Genomic DNA, 19794 nt, shown 5'->3' with positions numbered 1-19794 from the left:
ATAAAGGGGTAAAGGGGTGGTCCTCCAGGCTCGTTCTAGGCGGTGCTTGAGGGTTTTCAGCGCTTTGAGGGTGGAGGTGTATCGCCTTTGATGTGGGGTCAATCGTCTGGTGGGGCAACTGGATGGTGTGGGGCAACTGGATGGTGTGGGTGGGGGGGTCATAGCTTTGCAGAGCCAACTGTCAGAGATCGGTGGAGGGGTGTCCTTCCTTGCAGGAGAGGTCTGGAAGAGTAAGGAAGGAAGGAACTGGCCAGATCAACAAAAAAGAAATGCAACTTTTTTTCGACATTATGACTTTCGACATAATGCAATTCGAAATTATCACTATAAACCGTTTGATGTCACTGCCATCCCCATGACTCGCTCCCTCACTGAAAATCTAGAAGCTCTCGGACTCTCCCAATTGATCTCACACCCGACCCACATCTTAGGACACACCATTGATGCACTTTTCTGCACATCTGACCAAGTTTCCCCTCTCGCGCCTCACCCGCTCATCTAGTTTTATCACCACGCTATCCATTTCACACGTCAATATTTTTCCCCATCTCAACAACCCTGCCCCTACCATCCCCTCAGCCACCAACACCACCCTCCCTCTTTGGCCCTGTTAACTATCGATAGGTCAGCAGCTTGAGCTAGTCTCTTGGGATATGATATGATATGATTTGATATGGCATTTATAACACGCCTGTACACAAGTGTTTCTAGGCACGAGAGATCAAGTTCCTTAAAGTCAGCCAGGTGCTGTCTCAGCTCAGGGGAGCAGGTATCAAAAATATTCTATAGTAAAAACAAATTACTCATTCCTTCAAATGAGTCCGCTTTCTAACCCTTAACGAAACCACCTATGCTTTTCAGGCATTCACAAACCCAGGTAGCCTAAGGGGTACCATCTTTCTTTTTATAGTCTCTAAACCGTGTAAGGTATTGAGAAGGAGTCTTCCCAAATCTGGCAATAAGAGCCTGTTTGACTTGTCCATAATCTTTTCTGTCAGTAGCATTCTACTCCATAATAGCATCACAACCATTCTGGGGGAGCCTAGTCATGAGCCATGCAACTAAATCATTCCCACAAATATTGTACAAACCATAAGTGAATTCAAATGTACTTAACCAATTAAACACATCACGTTTAGGATCATACATACAGCCTCAATGGTAGGCGAGGTCTCTTGGGACTAGTAGACTGAGAAGACCCTGTGTAGGAAGCAGAATCAAGGGACATCTTTTTCATATCATACACTTGCTGCTGCATGTCCCTCTCTAGGAGCCTTCTCCCCTTGTCTTTGTCCTCTTACTGCACTGCAAATTTCTTGAATTCTAGTTCCTTTCTCATTCTTTCCAGTGAGAGATATTCTGGGGTCGTGATAGGAGTCTGTTGAATTACAGGAGAAGGCTTCAGAGGTTGTTACTTGCTCCTTGAGGATCTTCCTCACCTTCTGACCGATTTGGCAGATTGGAGCTAAGCTCTAAACTTTCATTTTCATCCATTTCTTCCATATCAATGTTGGGAGGAGCGGTTATAGGCCTACTACCTGGATTTTGGTGATTTAACAATTTTGTAATCAATTCATGTTTTCTTCCCTTTAAACTCAGTCCCCTTGTCCTACATAGATCTTCCAACTGTTCCATTGTAAGTGCAGTAAGGGACTGTTCATTAAAATGATCAATTTCTGGCATTCATTTGTTACTAGTTTATTTTTTATTTTTTATGGAGCTAGCCCTGCAAATGGTTTATTTGGGCAGAAGTACAACCAATAGTCACTGTATCCACTCTACACCAATCCTACCGCCTGCCACCAGTGTTCGATAAGTCTTTTCAAATGTCTATTTTTGTTTGTTTTTTGTTCGAAATGGGGGGTCCCCCCAACCCCCCTTTTTTGTAATTTTTGTTTGTTTTACCTTTTTTTTTTACTTGCGGAATCCAAAAGAAACAAAAAAAATTTGGAAAAAAAAAATTGACTTTCACTGCACACCACATCAAACCATATGTTGAAATCTCCCAACACGGAGTACAGGATGCTAGATCAGTAAGGGGGAGAGCGAGTCACAGAGAATCAGCAAAGTGACGATAGCAGCCGGGTGGTCTATATAGGAGAAGGAAAATATGGTTGACTAAAGGCAAGAGGTGGAACTAAGCAAGGAAGGATTCGCATTTGGAGTCACCAGGAAGACTATAAGGGAAATTACTGACAGATGACGTTTGTGCAGGAGGGCTAGGCCTCCCGGTCGGCTCGGCCTGTTGTGTACAAGCAGGGAATAGTGTGGAGGAAAATGCTTTGTGTGCGATAGGGTAGGAATCATCAGAGAACCAGGTGTCAGTGATGAATAAGAAGTAAGGGTTTTCAGCTGAGATGAGGTCAACAATGTTGTGTTTATTTTTGGCGACCGATCTGGCATTGGTGAGTGTGCACAATGGAAGAGGAGGGTTTTGCTGTGTGGTAGGCTTCGGGAGAGGGAGGCCACATGCCGTTTTCAGATCAGGGCACTGAGCCCAATCAGAGTTTGCAGCGGGCTGGGGGGCGAAAAGGAGGAACCGGGCTTGGGGATGATGGAGAGCAACTAAACTCGCCACGATGCAGCCAAATATGCAAAATAAAAACTAAACGTCCTTATTCAAACCAATCGCGGGAGAATTAGAAGTGAATGGCACACACCATACCTCAAAAGGATTCTGCAGCTACGATGTTGTTCAACCAACAAACAACTGAGACGCAAGCCCACACATTTGTTTTCTGGATCTTTCATCACGGGGAAGATGGGCAGGCTATATTAAGAATTGAATCTCCAGTGGGATCGAAGAGACTCTCTTCTAAACCCTGTCTTACTTTGGTATTAAAATCTTGAATGACAATGAACCAGTAATTGCTAGAGGGATTGTTAAATGTAGCTATATAGGAAAAAGCATCCTTATGGTCACCTAGGAGAGATTTATATCCGATACCTGAGCAATTACTATACATCTGTATTCAAAATAAGATGTCATTAGACATGTTCCATATATTATGTGAATTATTAAGAATGTAAATTATATCAAGCCCAATGGCTGTTTTCACAAGGGTTGCTGTACCTCCTGATAATATGCCGTACTGCTTATTTTTACAGCAGGGATGTGGTGTGTAACAAAGCCATCTAAAAAGGGATGCTTAGTCCATCCAGGTTTCCTGCAATAAAAGCACATCAGACATATTAAATTAATCTCGGTCATTGCCAGGGCCCCTATCTTATTCGCGAGTTAGCTATATTCCAGGAAAGTCAAATTAGAGGGGAAGATAAGGGAACAATGTCTTCCTGATAGGGGAGTAAAGTGTGATCATCTGTCATATCTGGCCTGAGTGGGGAGTTCAACATCGTTCATCAAAATGTAATATGGGAAGGTGGATGGAATTACTTCTGTACTGAATGTCAATCTATTTTGTCAATAGTGGGCAAAACCATGAAACCGTTTTCAGTGATGATAGCCCCCCGGTTGCTCCTTGAGGACAAGCTTCCAAAGGTAAAACTGATTTGGACAATAAAAAGTTGTAGAAAATAGGGGGGCTTTTGTTGATAAGCCAGAGAGTTTATGATGGCGATTGGCCGTAAGCAGAACTCGCCTTGCATCATCCATAAAGGTCAGTTACGTATATGAGACAGTTACTATATTTCTTGGACAGACTTGTAGATTTGCATTTAGATAATCATGACCCAGTGTAGGCACAGTGAGCAGCATTATATGGTTGGATATATTTGTTAATAAAAGAATCAATTTCCTTTGAGGATTAAAGAACCAAAGTGGAACCAGTCTTGTGTTCCCCAACTCTTTAGGCGTGGCCAAATTTGAACTTAGTAGGTTAAATAAGGTCCCTGGATCAGAAAAAGAAAGTACAATACAGCCACCATTAAGTTGTTTCTGCTTTGGGCCTAGCCATTGAACACGTCTAGCCATGAGAACTCTGTATTCACAAAGGACCCTCGATTGTTAGCATTAATCCAATGAATGGAGTTTTTTTTATTAAAGAGGACGTGTACTCTCTCTGACCCGTTTTAAGCAGAGGGACATCAAGCACTACATCCAATTAAGGGTGCAGCTGCCGGCAGAAGATTTAAATGCCCGTTTAATTGTGAGCGTCCATCCTGCTTACATTTTGTATTATTGTGCTCCCGAGTTCGTATTTCCTGATGCAGAGATTGGTTTTGAATAGCGATATCAGCTCTTGAAGCCATGGTAGAGTCACCTAAGGGTTTAGAGGGCGAGTTAGAGCCCCTTATTAAGTTGGTCTCAATGTTAGATCATAAAGTGGTCTACAAAGAGTCATCAATTATTGCCATGGATTCCATAATTTTTTGTTTGAAGGTTTTTAAAAAAAGTAAAATCTTTTTAGGCTCAAGGTTAAAATAGCAATTTTTCCTGGGAGGGTTACAATTGATTCAGTAGACTAAAGAGCAGGAGGAGGGTCAATAGGAGTAACCATTTTAAAAGTGGTTATACTCACAAGTTCCGGCCTCCTTAGAGCCAATACTCCCTCTACCCTCTGAACTAGGATGTACTGTGGGTGAAGGGGCAGATGAATCATGGCCATTATTGATGAAATGGGTACATTATCTGAGTTGTTTGGTCCCTTCGGGTTCCTGACTGAGATGTCATAACGAGTTGTGAGGGCTACACTTCTGGCATTTACAGAGTTGGAAGTTCATGGGGAGTTTCTTGTTGAGGTAAACCTTGCTGCTTGCAGATTCTTTTTTTCAGTTCTTCCTCCATGACCAGAAACCTCCCTATAATATGCATCCAGAGAACCTGAACTCTGGAAATAGTTATGGATTACGAGCTTGTCCTTTATTTATTAGCGGCCCAATTATTTGGGCATAAGAATGCCTAGTTTCATTATGTTAGAACAACATGAGAACAAGTGGCAAGCTCTCTCCAAAGACATTAATCAAAACAAGCATAAAATGCAATCTATCAGTTCAGACAGATCAACATTTGTAAAAATGTAATGTATTATTAATGCATCCCTAGAGCAATCAGGAACAATTTGTTATTTAAGGTGGGTTTTAACGCACTCCTTCAAATCCTGTCAGTTTCAAGAGGTTGGGCAAAGGCAGTAGGCTCAAAAGCAACGCCTGCAATCACTAATTGCAGAGAGCTTTGAAGTTTGAGTTCCGGGTTCTTTAATATCAGCAGTCTACTCGAGCCGTTTTAATGTTTTTGGGTCGAAGAGCAGGTTGCTCCAAAGCTATTGCCCAGTTGCCACCTACCAAAGATCAACTATATATACCGGCTCATAAAGGAAAGGAAGGTCATTAGAGCTGCCAGAGATCTCACAAAGAAAAAGTCACTTCTAAAATTCATGGCTCGAAATTGAGGGGAGCTGGGAGCTATTTAGTTCCTGCCTATAGGCTAGAAGGGCCTGGTTAGCTTAAAACCAACAGTTACCACAAGCTTCTTTTGGCTCCTCAGGCAAACTGATGCCAAACACACACATTTATATGACATATAAAGCATATTGGATCATAAATAAATGGATACAAATATATGTTTGGATTTTATGTGAAAGTTAGATTTGCGCAATGCTATGTAATAGATCCTCGTTCCCCAGTGGTGGCTCCTGGTGACCGGTTACTGATGGATACCCAGGAGCTGCTTGTAGCTTCCTGCTTATGCAATCTTAATTGCGACCCCTGAAAATTGGTTATTGAAATTGCAGAAAAACACAAAATAATGCTGTGAACTTCACTTTCACAACGCATCTCCATTGCTTTAAGTCATGAAGTGCGATTTCACCATGTCATGCAACACAACACCATCAAATAGTGCGGCCCTGCTGTAAACCATCTCTCCAAATTCCACCATAGCACCAACCATTCTGCAGTAACCACATGTATTAAAACTATCCTTACAAATACATTCTCTACAAATTTGCTGTTCAGCAGCCATTCCTCATGTTCAAATCACACTGCAAGACAGCCAACATCCTACAGACCTTGCAGGACCCTGCCTGCAAGTGTGGATGGAAGCCATGTCGAGCACTGATCAGCTCCCACATGGGACATGTGACACACTGTCTCCTTTCTTCAGTCTCTCCTCTGCGTCCGGCTTGTGCCAAAAGCAGCAAAGGGCCAAAAGCAGCAAAGGGCCACGAAAGAGCCTTGCGGCCAGAACCCGCGCTCAAGCCAGAACTTTGGCAAACTCACACCTCTGCTTCCACGCATAGCAATCCTTCCACCTATTGAGTATCCTTTCACCCCAGAGCTTGCGTTACCTCAAGGGCAAAGGAACACTGCTGTTTTGGGCTGGTTAACGGTCTGTTGGTTACCTATAGCCCTATTCCAGCCGAACTAAGAACATTTTGCCTGGTTCTTCTCGGCAAACCATCCACCCCTTCCCGTTGTGCAAACCCACCTACCCTCTCTCTCTTGGGCTGCACCCTTTCTTCATTGTCTTCACTTGCCTATTTCTTCTATCCTTCATCATGCATACTCACTCGTCTCCTTCCCTTCTCTCAGATCCTTCAGCCTCATCTGGGTGCAACTTCTGCTCCACTCCCCATCTTCCCATCTTCCCCCTTCACCCTTGAACCTGCATCCCCATAGGACATTCCCATGCTAACAGGATCTCCAACCCCATATGCCCTTTGCCTGCCGCACCACACCTGCTCCCCTCCCCCACCTCTCATAACTCTTCCACTTGGCCTCTGGAATTAACAATCTCTCTGCAACTATCTTCCTGCATCACTGACCACTTCGACTCTCATTACCCTCAACTTTCACTTCTTGCAGTCAGAAAAAATTGCATCTTCCCTCATGACTGTACTTCACTAGCAGCTCGCCACACCAACTGCGGCCTTCTCCCACTCTCCCCGACTTGTTGTGAAGGGTGGCGGTGTAGGGTTCCTTAGCAATAAGGACCTCAACACTGCCTCTCTACCCTAGTCTGACATCAACTCTTCCTCTTTTTAATGCACCACTCTTCAACTCCACCTTCCTACACCTCTCACTGCTCTGGCTCTCCATTAACCCCCTGGTCCTCTTATTTCCTGATCTGACCCTTCTCCTTTAGTCACTTCCTTCTGACATCCCCTTTGTCACACTGGGGGACACTGACCTCCCCAGGTTCTCTGCAGCCACATGCACTGAACTTAAATCCCTCCCATCTGACCACTCTGTCTACAAACAGCCTGCCCACTCTGGTGGTAATTCTCTTGAACTTGGCTTTTTCATTCGCTCTCCTCCTCCGACATCTCAATTGACCCGTCTGCCTCTGATAACTTCATTGTTCCTCCACCTTCTACTCCTCATCTCCCCTCATCATTGATTAAGAGGAAAGTCAGGCAGGACTTTTTTTGCCCCTTACCTTGATGTGAGGAGCTGTCTCCGGTCTCTTATTCCTAATCATGCCTCTTCCTTTGACCATGCTTTCTCTAACTTTCAATATGCACTTCTGACTTAATTTGACCAACAGTATCGTGCTCGCACATTCACACCTATCCAGTCCCTGTACTCGGCCTTCGATCAACTCTGTAATTCAGATCCTTAAAATAAAAATGTGCTGTGACCTAGCACGCATGCACAAATTACTGACACCTACTCTACTCCTAGCCTACAAAAGAACAAGTTACTTACCAACTGTAATGTTCTTTAGACTGGATGTTCCTCCCACGTATTCCTCATCTTCTGATAATTCGTTATCGGCAGCTTTGGAAAACTTGCCAGAGGGCGCTGTGCTCGAGGTCGTGGCGTTGATTGTCCCTCGACAGGCTCCGTACCTTGTCGACGTCACTGATGGTATAAATAGCTCGAGCCGCGCCCTTTGGTTTCAGTTCTGTTTTTTCGATGAAATATTGGAGGAACACCCAGGCGTGCCTCATGACTGATGCACTCTTCATGAGAGGAAAGTGTAAGACAACACAAACTGTACTGCGGGGTAAGTTGGGAGGGTCAATGAGGAATACGTGGGAGGAACATCCAGTTGAAAGAACTTTACAGTTTGTAAGTAACCTGTTCTTCGAATGGATTGTGTCCTCCCACGTAATCCTCGTCTTATGATAGACTCCCATAGCAGTGGCAGTTTTGGAGGTGGGAGTACTAGATACGGTTTTCATGGACGGAATGAAGTACCGCCTTGGCAAATAAACCCTCATTGGAGGAGGAAGCATCTAAGCAATAATGCTTGATGAAAGTATGCATCGATTTCCATGATGCAGCTGAACAAATATCCGCTGCAGGAACTCCCCTCTTCAGAGCCGCAGAAGTAGCCATACCCCTAGTAGAATGGGCTCGAAGCCCATCTGAGGGGTCCTTTCCCGCCAATCTGTAGCATTCAATTATAGCCAGAATGATCCTGCTTTTGTCACCGATAATCCCAATTTATGACCTGTATAACCTACAAAGAGTTGGTCATCTTGACGTAATTTTGACATTCTTGAAATGTAAAAACCGAGAGCCCTTTTGGGGTCCAGTCTATGCAGTCTCTCCTCTTCTTTGCTCAAAATGAGGAGGATTTTTTGTGACAAATGGAAGTCAAACTACTTTTGGTAAAAAGGAAGGTTTAACTTTAAGAACTGCCTTGTCCTTGTAAAAAGTAGCATATGGAGGTTTACATGAGAGAGCCTGTAGTTCACCAACCCTGCGGGCTGATGTTAAGTCCACAAGAAGGACAGTTTTTAATGTTAGAAGCCTCAAGGGACAACAGTGCAGAGGCTCAAAAGGTATACAAGTTAGAAACTTAAGTACTAGATTTAAATCCCAAGTTGGGACATGAAAAGGTACTGGAGGGTATACATTAGTAAGCCCTTTCAGGAATTGAATGATTAATGGAATTTTGAAGTAGGAAACCGCTTCAGAGGAGCGCTTGAAAATGGACAGCGCAGCAAGATATCCTTTAATTGTTCCGATCTGGAGCCCCAGATTGGCTAGATGCAATAGGAAAGAAAGCACCATTGAGATGCCACATTCAAAAGGGTCCACATCCTTATCTTTGCACCAGTTACTGAACTTGTTCCAACGACATCGGTACAAAGATTTTGTTGCTGGCCTTCTGGCCGAAAGCAAAATTTCCAGTATGTCATCCGGAAGATCCCAATCCTTGTATCTCAACCTCTCAGAAACCATGTGTGAAGGTTGAGTGTTTTGACCTCTGGATGGAGAACCCGACCTTCCTCTTGCGAGAGAAGATCCTCTGTTTGCGGAAGACGTATTGGAGGGCAGATGGACATGTCCAGAAGGTCCGGCTACCACGTCCTCCTGGCCCAATCCGGGGCAATTAGGATCATGGTTTTCCTGAACTTTCTCAACCTCCTGATTACTTGAGGAATCACAGGGACTGGAGCAAACGCGTACAGAAGTGGGAACTTCCACTCCACCACGAACACGTCTCCTAGAGCTCCTCTCGGAGGAAATTCCCTTGAGCAGTACTGTTTGCACTTCCGGTTTACCGCGGTTGCGAACAGATCCACTTGAGGGGTTCCCCAAAGGGCGAAGATCTCTAGAAGGACTTTCTGAGCTAGCTCCCACTCGTGAGAGACCGTGCTCTGCCTGCTCAGAGCGTCTGCCGCCGTGTTCTGCTTTCCGGCTAGGTGAACTGCTGATCGAGAGATTCCTTCTCGTATTGCCCAGAACCATTGCCTCTCTGCACAGTGGTAGTGACCCTACACCTCCTCTCTTGTTGAGGTAGTACAGGGCCACCGTGTTGTCAGTCATTATCAGGACATTCTTTCCCTCTACAGAGGGCAGGAAGGCCTTCAGGGCTAGTCTGATTGCCCTCAGCTCCAATAGGTTGATGTGTAGTTTGGACTCCGATGGAGACCAAAGACCGCTGATTGTCATATCGTTGGTGCTTGGCTCCCCACCCCGTGAGTGAGGCATCCGTCACTACTGTTATCTCCAGCCATGGTTGCCAAAAAGATTCTCCCTTGAGGATGTTGTCGTTGCAAGCCCACCATAGTAGATCCTGAGCAACTGCGGTCGGGACTTGCAAAAGATCCAACATGCTCCCCGAGAATTGGGACCACTGAGTTCTGAGGGCCCATTGAAGAGATCTCATTCTCAATTGGGCCTCTGGCACCAGAAAAATGCAGGATGCCATGAGCCCGAGCAACCTCAGAAAATCAAAGACCGGCAGGTGCTGGGCATTTTGGAACTTTGTTACCATCTGCAGAATGTGGAGAGCTCTCACTTCGGGAGGCCAGGCTTTTCCCGAGGAAGTATACAAAACTGCTCCAATAAACTGGAGCTTTTGGGATGTTATCATGTGGGAATTCTTGAAGTTGAGGGAGAAGCTCAGTTTGTGAAGGAAGTGACAGGTGATCGAAAGATGTTCTGGAGCTTTTTCAGGGGAACGCGCTCTGATAAACCAATTGTCCAGGTAGGGGTAGACGTGAACCCCCCCCTCTCCTGAGACTCGCTGCCACCAACGCCATCAATTTGGTGAAAACCCTCGGGCGGAGGTCAACCCGAATGGCAGAACTCGAAACTGATAGTGAGAATTTCCAATCGCAAACCTCAGGTACTTTCTGTGCTTGAGATGGATTGGCACATGAAAGTAAGCATCCTGAAGGTCCAATGATACCAACCAGTCTTGGAGTTGGAGAGCCTGAAGGATCTGAGAAAGGGTTACCATCTTGAACTTGTCCTTCCTTAGGAACTTGTTCAAGTTTCTCAAGTCCAAGATGGGTCTCAATCCTCCGTCCTTCTTTGGGATGAGAAAGTATGGTGAGTACCAAACCTTGTTCCTTTCCGCTACAGGTACTTGTTCTATAACACCTTTCTCTAGCAGGGTTCAAATTTCCTGCAACAGGAGGGGATCTGGAATTTTGACAGAGTTGGTTCCCAGTGGATGATCCTGAGGCCTTTTTAGGAAGGGGAGACAGTAACCTTGAGCTACTGTTTCCAGTGCCCAAGCATCTGAGGTAATTCCCCGCCATTCCTTCAGATGTTGAGAGATCCTGCCTCCCACTGTGGTTTTGTGTAACAAGGTCTCAGAGTGATTTGGAGGCGGCTCAGGGCAGAGATGCTGCTGCTGAGGCTGATTTCGCACCTCTTCCTCGTCCACCATGAGTGACATTTCTTTTGCCTCTTTGAAAAGCCTGTCCTCTTCCTCTACCAAAAGAGTAGTAGTATCGAAAAGAACAACCCCTCCAGGAAGATGAGCCCGAATAGGGTTTCTGAGGCTGTAGCATGGAGGCGCTAAGAGATTTGAGGTCTGTAGTTTTTCTAGGCTTTCATCAGCCTTAATACCAAACAGTCTCAAGCCATCAAATGGCATGATGAGAAGTCTGGCCTGAACATCCGGTGTAAACCCTGACTTCCTCAACCACGCAAATCTGCGTAGCACAGTGCTTGCAGCCATGGATCTGCTGATGCTATCATCAGTATCCAGTCCAGACTGGAGACATTCCCCCATTGCCTCCTTTACATCTTTAACAATATTCAGGAAGCCTTCCCTTTCCTCGCCTTCTGGAATATGATCAGCCGCCGCCGAAATGCAGTCCCACAGGGTATGGGTAAACCTGGCCAGGGTACAGGTAACATTAAGAGCCATACTACCCGAAGTAAAAAAACTTTACGGGCCCAAGCATCCTCTCTTATCCTCTCTATCCGGGGGGGGATAGTAGGACATGCGGTCTGTCTTGAAGTAGTTGCAGCTCGACTAACCAGACTTTCTGGAATGGGATGTCTGTTTAAATATTCAGGATCAGAATTAGACAGTCTATATTTTTTTTAGGGAAATTACTGTTTACCTCAGCAATATTGTCAGGGATTTCCCAGTTCTTTTCCACTGTTCCCTGAAGTGCCTTATGGAAGGTGAGAACTGGATCTTTCTGGGGCCCCGAACAATTATGTCCGTCATATCGTATTCAGGTGACGTGTCAATGCCACTAGCAGAATGCAGAGTCTTGCACAGGTCTCTCATCTTAGATTCTGGGTCTATAAGTTCTTCTGGAACTTGTCTAGTGCCATATTGCACTCCGAAAGAAGATATTTCCTCATCTTCAGAGCCAGTTTCTTCAAAAATCGAAGACAGACTTAAAGTCTGATTTTGGTAATGGGGTAAATCTCCTCTCTTCCTCCTGAGTTTTCAACCAAGGAATGGAAGGATTCTTCGAAGGTGTCGAAGGAATCTTCGATGACCCCGATGAAGTCTTCACTCAGGCGTCAAAGACACTTTTGGCTTCGATGTCGAAGCTGCCGGCGCCGATGGTGTTGACGAAGTCGTGGATGTTTGACGACTTCTGTTTCTTATGTGGTATCAGAGAAATACTCGACTCTCGATGAGTCTTCGATGACTTGGCGTCGACTAGAGTTTTTCAAGTTTCATCCATTCTACCGGGTTTTACCACAGTAGTTCCCGACTTCCCTATGTCGTCCGATGGAGCGACAGGGTTATGGCTCTTCTGAGGTTTCTTTGAGGGGGTCGAGGCTGCATTCTCAAATACCTCCATCATCTTCCTTCGAAATTCCTCCCATTTTCTAGGGGAATACCACTTATTCGGGCATCGTACCACTTCGGTCGATGAATCGGAAGATGACGAAGGAGATCTATGTCTCCTTTTCACTCTCTTAGAAGAGGAAGATGAAGAGCGCCTCGATCTACTACAGTTTACCTTTCCTCTCACGAAGGGCCTACTCTGTCATGGACTGACAGGAGCCACAGTCGCCGGTTCGATGACTTGAACCAAGGCACCAGAGACAAACACGGTGAGGATCTGTGATCGACATCTTCGACCCGCAGTCGATACACTTTTTAAAACCAGTCTTGGGTGTTGAAGATGACATTTTCAGTAGAAAATTTCGAAGCGCGACGTTCGAGAGCAAAGCAATCGGAAAAACGGAACTGAAGCCAACGGGCGTGGCTCGAGCTATTTATACCATCAGTGACGTCGACAAGGTACGGAGCCCGTCGAGGGACAATCGACGCCACGACCTCGAGCACAGCACCACCTGCCGAAATTTTTTTTCCGAAGCAGCAAAGCTGGCGATAACGAATTATCATAAGATGAGGAATACGTGGGAGGACACAATCCATTCGAAATTCCCTTGCTGCCCTAACTTCTGCACTGGACTGCCAAATCTTCCTACTCCACATGCCTAACCTCCTCCCTTCGCTATCATCCACAGAAACGTTCATCTACCCTCCAATCTTTGCTTACATCTCCCAAGCAAATATCCACAGGCTGCTCCATTTGTACTAGTGACTTTGCTCAATACTTTTCCTCTACAATCTGTACAATTTTTGACACTCACAGCCCTCCTCTTTCTCCAACCCCTAACTCTCCTATTCGGCACCTCTCCCCCACCTCTTCTATTCTTGATTACTTCTCCTATACCTTTCCTATTGAATTAGCACCCATCCGTCGCAGTACCAACCTATCTTGTGCTTCTATTTACCGTTTTGCTTCCTAAATGATCAAAGACTTAGGTCTCATTTACATACCCTTATCTCACCGAGCTCTTTCAACTTCACACTCTCCCCGCTGGGCTCTTCCCTACCTCCTCCAAATCTGCAAATGACCCCCACCCCGCTATTGAAGAAACGCTATGCAGACCAAAACATCCCCCAAACTATCGTCCCATTTCTCTCATTTCCCATTATTCAAAAGTCCTTCGGCAGGTGGTCTTTGCCTGGATTACTAAGTACCTTAGGGATAATGGCCTAGAGATCCATTTCAGTCTGGCTTCCATAGTAAACCCTCTGCCGAAACTGCACTCATGCACGTCTGCAAATTTCTCTCCGATGCTTACCACCCCAAATGTTGTTGTATGCTCATCCTTTTGGAACTTTCTACCGCTTTCAACATGGTCGACAACTCCTCTTTGCTTCTCACGATCCAGGACCATGGGCTTGCAAATTTCCTGTTGGCCTTGGATTGCTTGGAATTCAAACCTCTGACAGCCCTCCCCCGCCCCTCTCCCAGCAGCATTCCACAAGGATCAGTCTTTGGACCTCTATCCTTCTCCCTCCACATCTGGGCCCTCGGAAGACTTCTGATTCCTTTGGCTTTCATGGTCACATTTTTGCAGATGACAATCATTTTTCTAATTTCCCTCCTTCACCCCAGCCACCTCGGAACAGATTACGAACTGTCTCACTGCAATTCATCCCAGGATGGCCCTCCAATGTCTCATGGTGAACTTTGGTTATCTTTCTCTGAGCTTCCCATGCCATCTCTCCCATCTCCGTCCCACCTGACCTGCTTGCTCCCTCACCCAAGGTTCATCTTCTTGGGGTCCTCTTTAATAGCGACCTATAACAGCTGCAATTAATCACAAACACTGACTGCTGCTCATATTAACCTCAACAATCAGAAGTTATCTTTTTCTTCCTAAACATTCTACAAACACTCTGTTCTCCACTCTCGTGCTCCACAAACTAGATTACGACTCAAGCCTATTCCTTGGCCTTCCTACCTACGCTCTCCTCCCTCTAGACAAAGTCCTCAACTTTGCTACCCAGACTTTACGACCTACACAGATCCTCCCCCACTTCTGCCTACTGAGAACATGCTGGTTGGCTCTCTTATGCACAACTTCTCTCTGTTCAAGTTCCTTCTCCTAGTGTACAAATCAGTCAATGGTCTTGTTCCTCAGCACCTGTCCGATTGAATCCCAGTTTACTCACCATCTTGTTCTCTCTGACCCTCCTTTGCACTCAACCTCACCATCCTATATCTTCCCAGTACCTCCTCTTGCTTCCACTCTTTCCCCCTACTGGCCCCACTCCACTGAACCCACAGACCATAACAATCAAGGCAGCCCAAATGTGGATGTCTTCAAGGCTTGGCTTAAACTTCACCTACTTGCTAAAGCGGGAGCTCCCTGATCCTACCAACCTGACCCCACCACCAGCCTCCAGTAATGCTTAATAATGTAATTTGTATATTTGAAAAGTAAATTTAGTCTGAAGCAGTTGCACCCTTAGGTTAATATTATCTTAGTGAGTCACCTGTTTTCTTATATATTTTCTATTTGTTTTGTCCCTGGAATATTAACTGGCTCAACACTTTTCTAATCTTTGTGCTAATGTACCGGAACCCTTCATGAAAATGCCTCTGCCATCTGTAAATGTGTTACTGCAAGTGATTTCTGTTTGAAATTGACATCCCTGCTCTTTAAGTAAATACAAATACCTTCAAGACATGCATAGACTACCATCGGCAGCAACCACATTACCTAAAATCTAACCACACTTCCAACATACTAATCAATCAGATCCAAGTTACGCATGATGTGACAAATCAAAATCCCACAATAACCTTCTTCCTTCAAAGACGTAATGTGAAAAACGATTACCTTTCAGCTGAAGCAAACATGCTGCTGGAAGCAACTCCTGCACATTTTCCACTGTCACATGCACAGTCTCGGTGTAGACAAAGTCCAACAGGATTTCCATGGTGGCCGCAGTCAGACCCTGGATGTCGACAAATGGCTTCCCCTTTTCTGAAAGCTGAAAAAGATTGAAAGGCGCCAAGGCATTACTTCTAGCCAAAACATCAGTAGATGGACCTTACAAAAGTGGACACTGGTGTTCTTTTACTCTGAGCAAAGGAAGAAATGTTTACTGCCTGACCTTAGGCTTAACCTATAAACTCACATTACATTGTGAAAATAATTTGAAAACGTGCCAAAGCTACATAGGACGATGCCAAAGGCACACCCAGAACCATTCTACGTGCAACCACCACAGAATTCATAAATCAGTTACTTAACCATGGGCAACACAACATTTCTGCATAGGTTATAGGTGTTGAGAAGGAGAGAGGATTAACGACTATAGAGCAAGCTAAAGGCCAAAGAGCATACATGACAACCCTACAGTTGACAAGTAGTTTGTATTTATTTGTTGGATTAATAGGGTTGACACTAACTGACCAGAAGTGCCATTCAAAGTACAAACAGGGAGCATAGATATTTCCGATGCTTGGGTCTCAGCTGAGGCCCAGGAGATATGAATAGGGCAAGAATGACAAAAGAATTATAGACCAATATACAACAGTTTAGGCATTAATACCAGCTCTTACATAATTAGATATTTACATCAGAATGGGGCAACAAGTTCAAATGTAATTTAAGGAACGAGAAGGTGGAAAAGACAGCGTCACTGGTTAGTATACAAACTGAAGTCTCTGCTTGAACATCTCCACTGTTGTGACTGGGTGGATTTTGAACAGGATAGTATTAAAGTAGTGAAGGTCCAGGAAGCTAAAGCAGAAGGAGGAAGCTAAAGCAGAAGGAGGAAGCTCTCGAGGAATGGGGGAAGTAGGAGAGAGGTTGTAGTGAGTTAGACAGTGGCGAGCTCAAGCAGAAGAGGAGAGAGAAATCGATTAGGCCACGTGATGGGAGACTAGGCCATGGATAGAAACCAATTGAAAACTTGAAATAGGTATAATTCTGCACAGAGAGCCACACTTCCTGGTGACCATACAGCGATGCAGGAGTAGGTCAGAGTAGAACTAAGTACGTCTAAGAAGGTTGTAGGTTTGCACATAGCAAAGTAGTTTATTGCGGGGAGCGCAAGAAGGAGAGCCATAGCAAGGCTAGAGAAGAAGTCCATTCAACTGGGAACCATAGTAGGGATCAGTGGTTGATAAAATGCATACACATCTTGATATTTAGAAGGTTGATTCTGGCTGAGATGGCAGTGATGATGAAGCAGTTATAGTTTGCAGTCAATGAGGATCCCAAAGTAGATTTGCAAGTGGTCTCCATGCCACAGACATTCTGCTGCTGTCCTCAGCTTTTGCTTTAGTTTTACTTAATTAAATTGAATTCAGTGGCAGTTCCCCAACAGTGCCTCTCCCAGGAGGCAAATGATGGAAAGTGAAGGGCCAGGATTAGGACCTGGTGACACTCTCAGTCGCTGAATAACCCTACCCTAAGGTTTGCAAGCCTTAGGTGATGGCGTGAAGAGGTTACGAGGAAAGAAGCTAGGATTAAGGGAAGTGAGGTTGGCATTATAGGCTGAGAGAAGATGGCTTCAGAATATGTGTTTAGCATCAGGGGACAGGGCGAGGCAGAGGGGTTGGGGGGTGCAGGAAAAGAGGGAGGGGCAAGAAGAGGGGGGTTGTGGGGTGGGGGAGAGCGAGAGATGCCAGGGTGAGCCCCAAAAGCAAGTTTACACAGAAAAGATGAGTGGATTTCGGACCAATCCTCAGTAAATACTCTTACAGGAGGGCAGTTGCTGGGATGATGTTAGAGTTCCAAGAGAAGGAGTGGTTGGAGAGCTATGAGGCTACCCATTTGAGCACAATGTCCTAAGCTAAAGGACAAAAAGGTTTGGTGGAGGTAGGGATCATCCGGAGCATTGAAGGCAGCACCCAGATGAGACAAAGAAAGAGGAGATGTGATAGTGGTGAGATAGTAACTGTGGCAACAAGGAATGAAGAGACTGATCAAGTGGTTCCACAGTGGTTGCTGCATCTCTGTGCTCCCCATCGCTGCTGTGCCTCATGCTGCACACATGGAAGAGGCACTCCTTCACACTGGGTTGTCTGGTTCTGGAACGCAAACCAGAGTCCTGAACTTGCGTCCACCCAGACCCAATATGGATATCCACGTTGATCTCATCTGCACACCAAGGGCCTTCTCAATAGCCATCTTGCATGCCTTCTATTGGGTCTATTGACCTGCATCATGTTGCTGGTCTTCACCTAATGGGTCTCTGGGTTGTACGTGCAGTTCATTGCAGTGCCCCTGACCGCAATTAAATACTTCAGTGGGGTGGCGGTCTACTCTGCAGCCTTCTCTAAGCAGGACTTTGCTCATCGAACATGGATCCTTTTTACTGATGGGTGGTTGTCACCTCCTTTCCTCCTGGGGCCTGCAACTAACAACTGCTTATCGTTTCACTATGACCATAATTTAACTACAGAGTTTGTCCAGTTGAATTCTATGGACACTTTCTTCATCTTCCAAAACACCCTCAAGGAACCATTGACTTTTATAAACGTGTAAACTTTGTTGCTTCTTCTCCTTGGGTTCCTGGGATTTTTGAAGCCCGTTAGCAAAATTTTTCTGTTCACAAACCTCCCTCTTACCTTTTAATAGCCCCACTGTGAGGGGCCAGAAATGAGAGTCGGACACAAGGTAGTCATTTTCTGAAGTAAAGACATTTATTGAAAGAGTGGGCATGGAAACTGCCTATATGTCCCTATTCTAAAGAGGAATTTCCCTACCTAGAAATCAAAACTAAGAATTAGTCTGTGTCAAGAAGTCAATAACTGAAAAGCCATCCTTGTGTCCAAAACGTCCTACACTGACCCTCACACTAAAACAAAAAACATAACGGTGCAAGGAAAGGTCTTTATCTTGATGTTCGCAAAAGTGTACAAAACCAAAAGTGCAATAATGGCCTTAACAAAAATGTTCTCCAAGGCATAGATCCTTGGAACCACAGGGTGGTCCCCTTCACCTGGATTCTTAAATAGGATAGCAAAATAGTAACTTTTGTCAATAGTTCCTTTGTATATTAATTGGACGCAATTGTGTTTAAACAATAAAGTTTTGAACAGCTTTTCTGTAGGATTTCCTTTTACTCTGCCGATTGGTGTACTTGCCTGCCAGAATTTCTTATATAGTTATTTTTACAGATCATCTGGTACACTCCCCTGCCTTCTTCTGAATCTTTATATCTATATATTCAGCTGCCTGGTGTACTCGCCTGCCAGGACTTCTCTTAATTATTTCACAGTTCCTTGGTTATACCACCATGCATATACTGTAAGGTGCTTGGTATATTTGCCTATGTTAACACTTGCTTAAACTTCTCCACCTAGACTGGCATCTCATGCATCTGTACTGGATTGGGGGTTACCTTTGTACTCTGTCTTGTCTGCATTCAAACCTTATTGGGTGTTGAAATTGTGGACTACATTCAAACATTCCTCTTCTGTTATTTTCAATATCATTAGCAATCTCAGATTTATCAAACAATTGCTTGCGTGCTTGTCGGAACGCCCTGGGTTCCCCAACTGTTTTGGGTAGACTCACAGTGATTTCCAGCATATCCGGCTCTGCTGGTGCCTTTGTGGAGTAGCTGCTTCGCCTGCTTTCCAATCCGGACAATCGGTGGCTACATGAACCAACTAAGGACCAACAGATTTTGGATTGTGCTACTTACTGGACATTTGATAGCTACATGAACCAACCAAGGATCTATTATCTTCAATTTACTTTGTCTTCCACTGCTGTTCCACCAAGTACTCCTACTCAAAATGAGAGCAGTGTTACACCCTAATAGCGCATATTATATTTCCTATTAATTAGGTCCCCTACTGTGTTAATAGAGCAGTGCCACGTCAAGATGGCCACCAGCTTTTCCGGGTTGCACACAGGGAACAAGATTCCCTACACGTGACCAACAGTCATGTGACTATCGAGTAATGATAGATACGGTTCTCTCCATAGCGCGATACAGACTAAAATGTTTTCTACCATGGGCTTTTCCAGGAAGGTAAGCAGTTTTAATTATCAGCCTTTGGGCTAGCGGACCTTTAACTTGACCTAGAGAAACAACCGGAGACTCTGACAAACATTGGTTTCTACTCATATAGGTGACTTACTGCACCGCCGGCCCAACAAGCAAAGTGCGCCAACTTTGGAAGTACATTTGCATTATCTCTTTAAGATTACCCGACGGACAGAGGTAACCCATTTTACACAATTGCGGTAACAAAACATGTCCATTTTCTGAAGCTTGATTGAAGAAATCAGCTCTCTAGCAATGCTCTTACGCTTCTATGTATTTGCATTGGCAGGTAATGCACCCACATGGCGGGATTATGCCAGCATGCTAATACCAGCTCTTAAAGACAGCAC

At 45.0% G+C, this 19794-nt stretch overlaps 1 protein-coding gene across 1 annotated transcript in view; it reads right to left on the bottom strand.

Annotated features, from left to right (window-relative positions):
• The window catches only part of KLHL12 (kelch like family member 12), a 1608338-nt gene that overhangs the window by 1357181 nt on the left and 231363 nt on the right, over positions 1-19794 (bottom strand). Inside the window, exon 3 of the mRNA XM_069633689.1 lies at positions 15271-15424. Within this exon, the coding sequence (XP_069489790.1) occupies positions 15271-15424 (154 nt within the window). The remainder of the gene's footprint in view (positions 1-15270; positions 15425-19794) is intronic.

This window comes from Ambystoma mexicanum, chromosome 13 (assembly GCF_040938575.1).
Source record: "Ambystoma mexicanum isolate Mex_15411 chromosome 13, UKY_AmexF1_1, whole genome shotgun sequence".
Taxonomy (NCBI): Eukaryota; Metazoa; Chordata; class Amphibia; order Caudata; family Ambystomatidae; genus Ambystoma; species Ambystoma mexicanum.
This window is presented reverse-complemented; position numbering and strand designations above follow the sequence as displayed.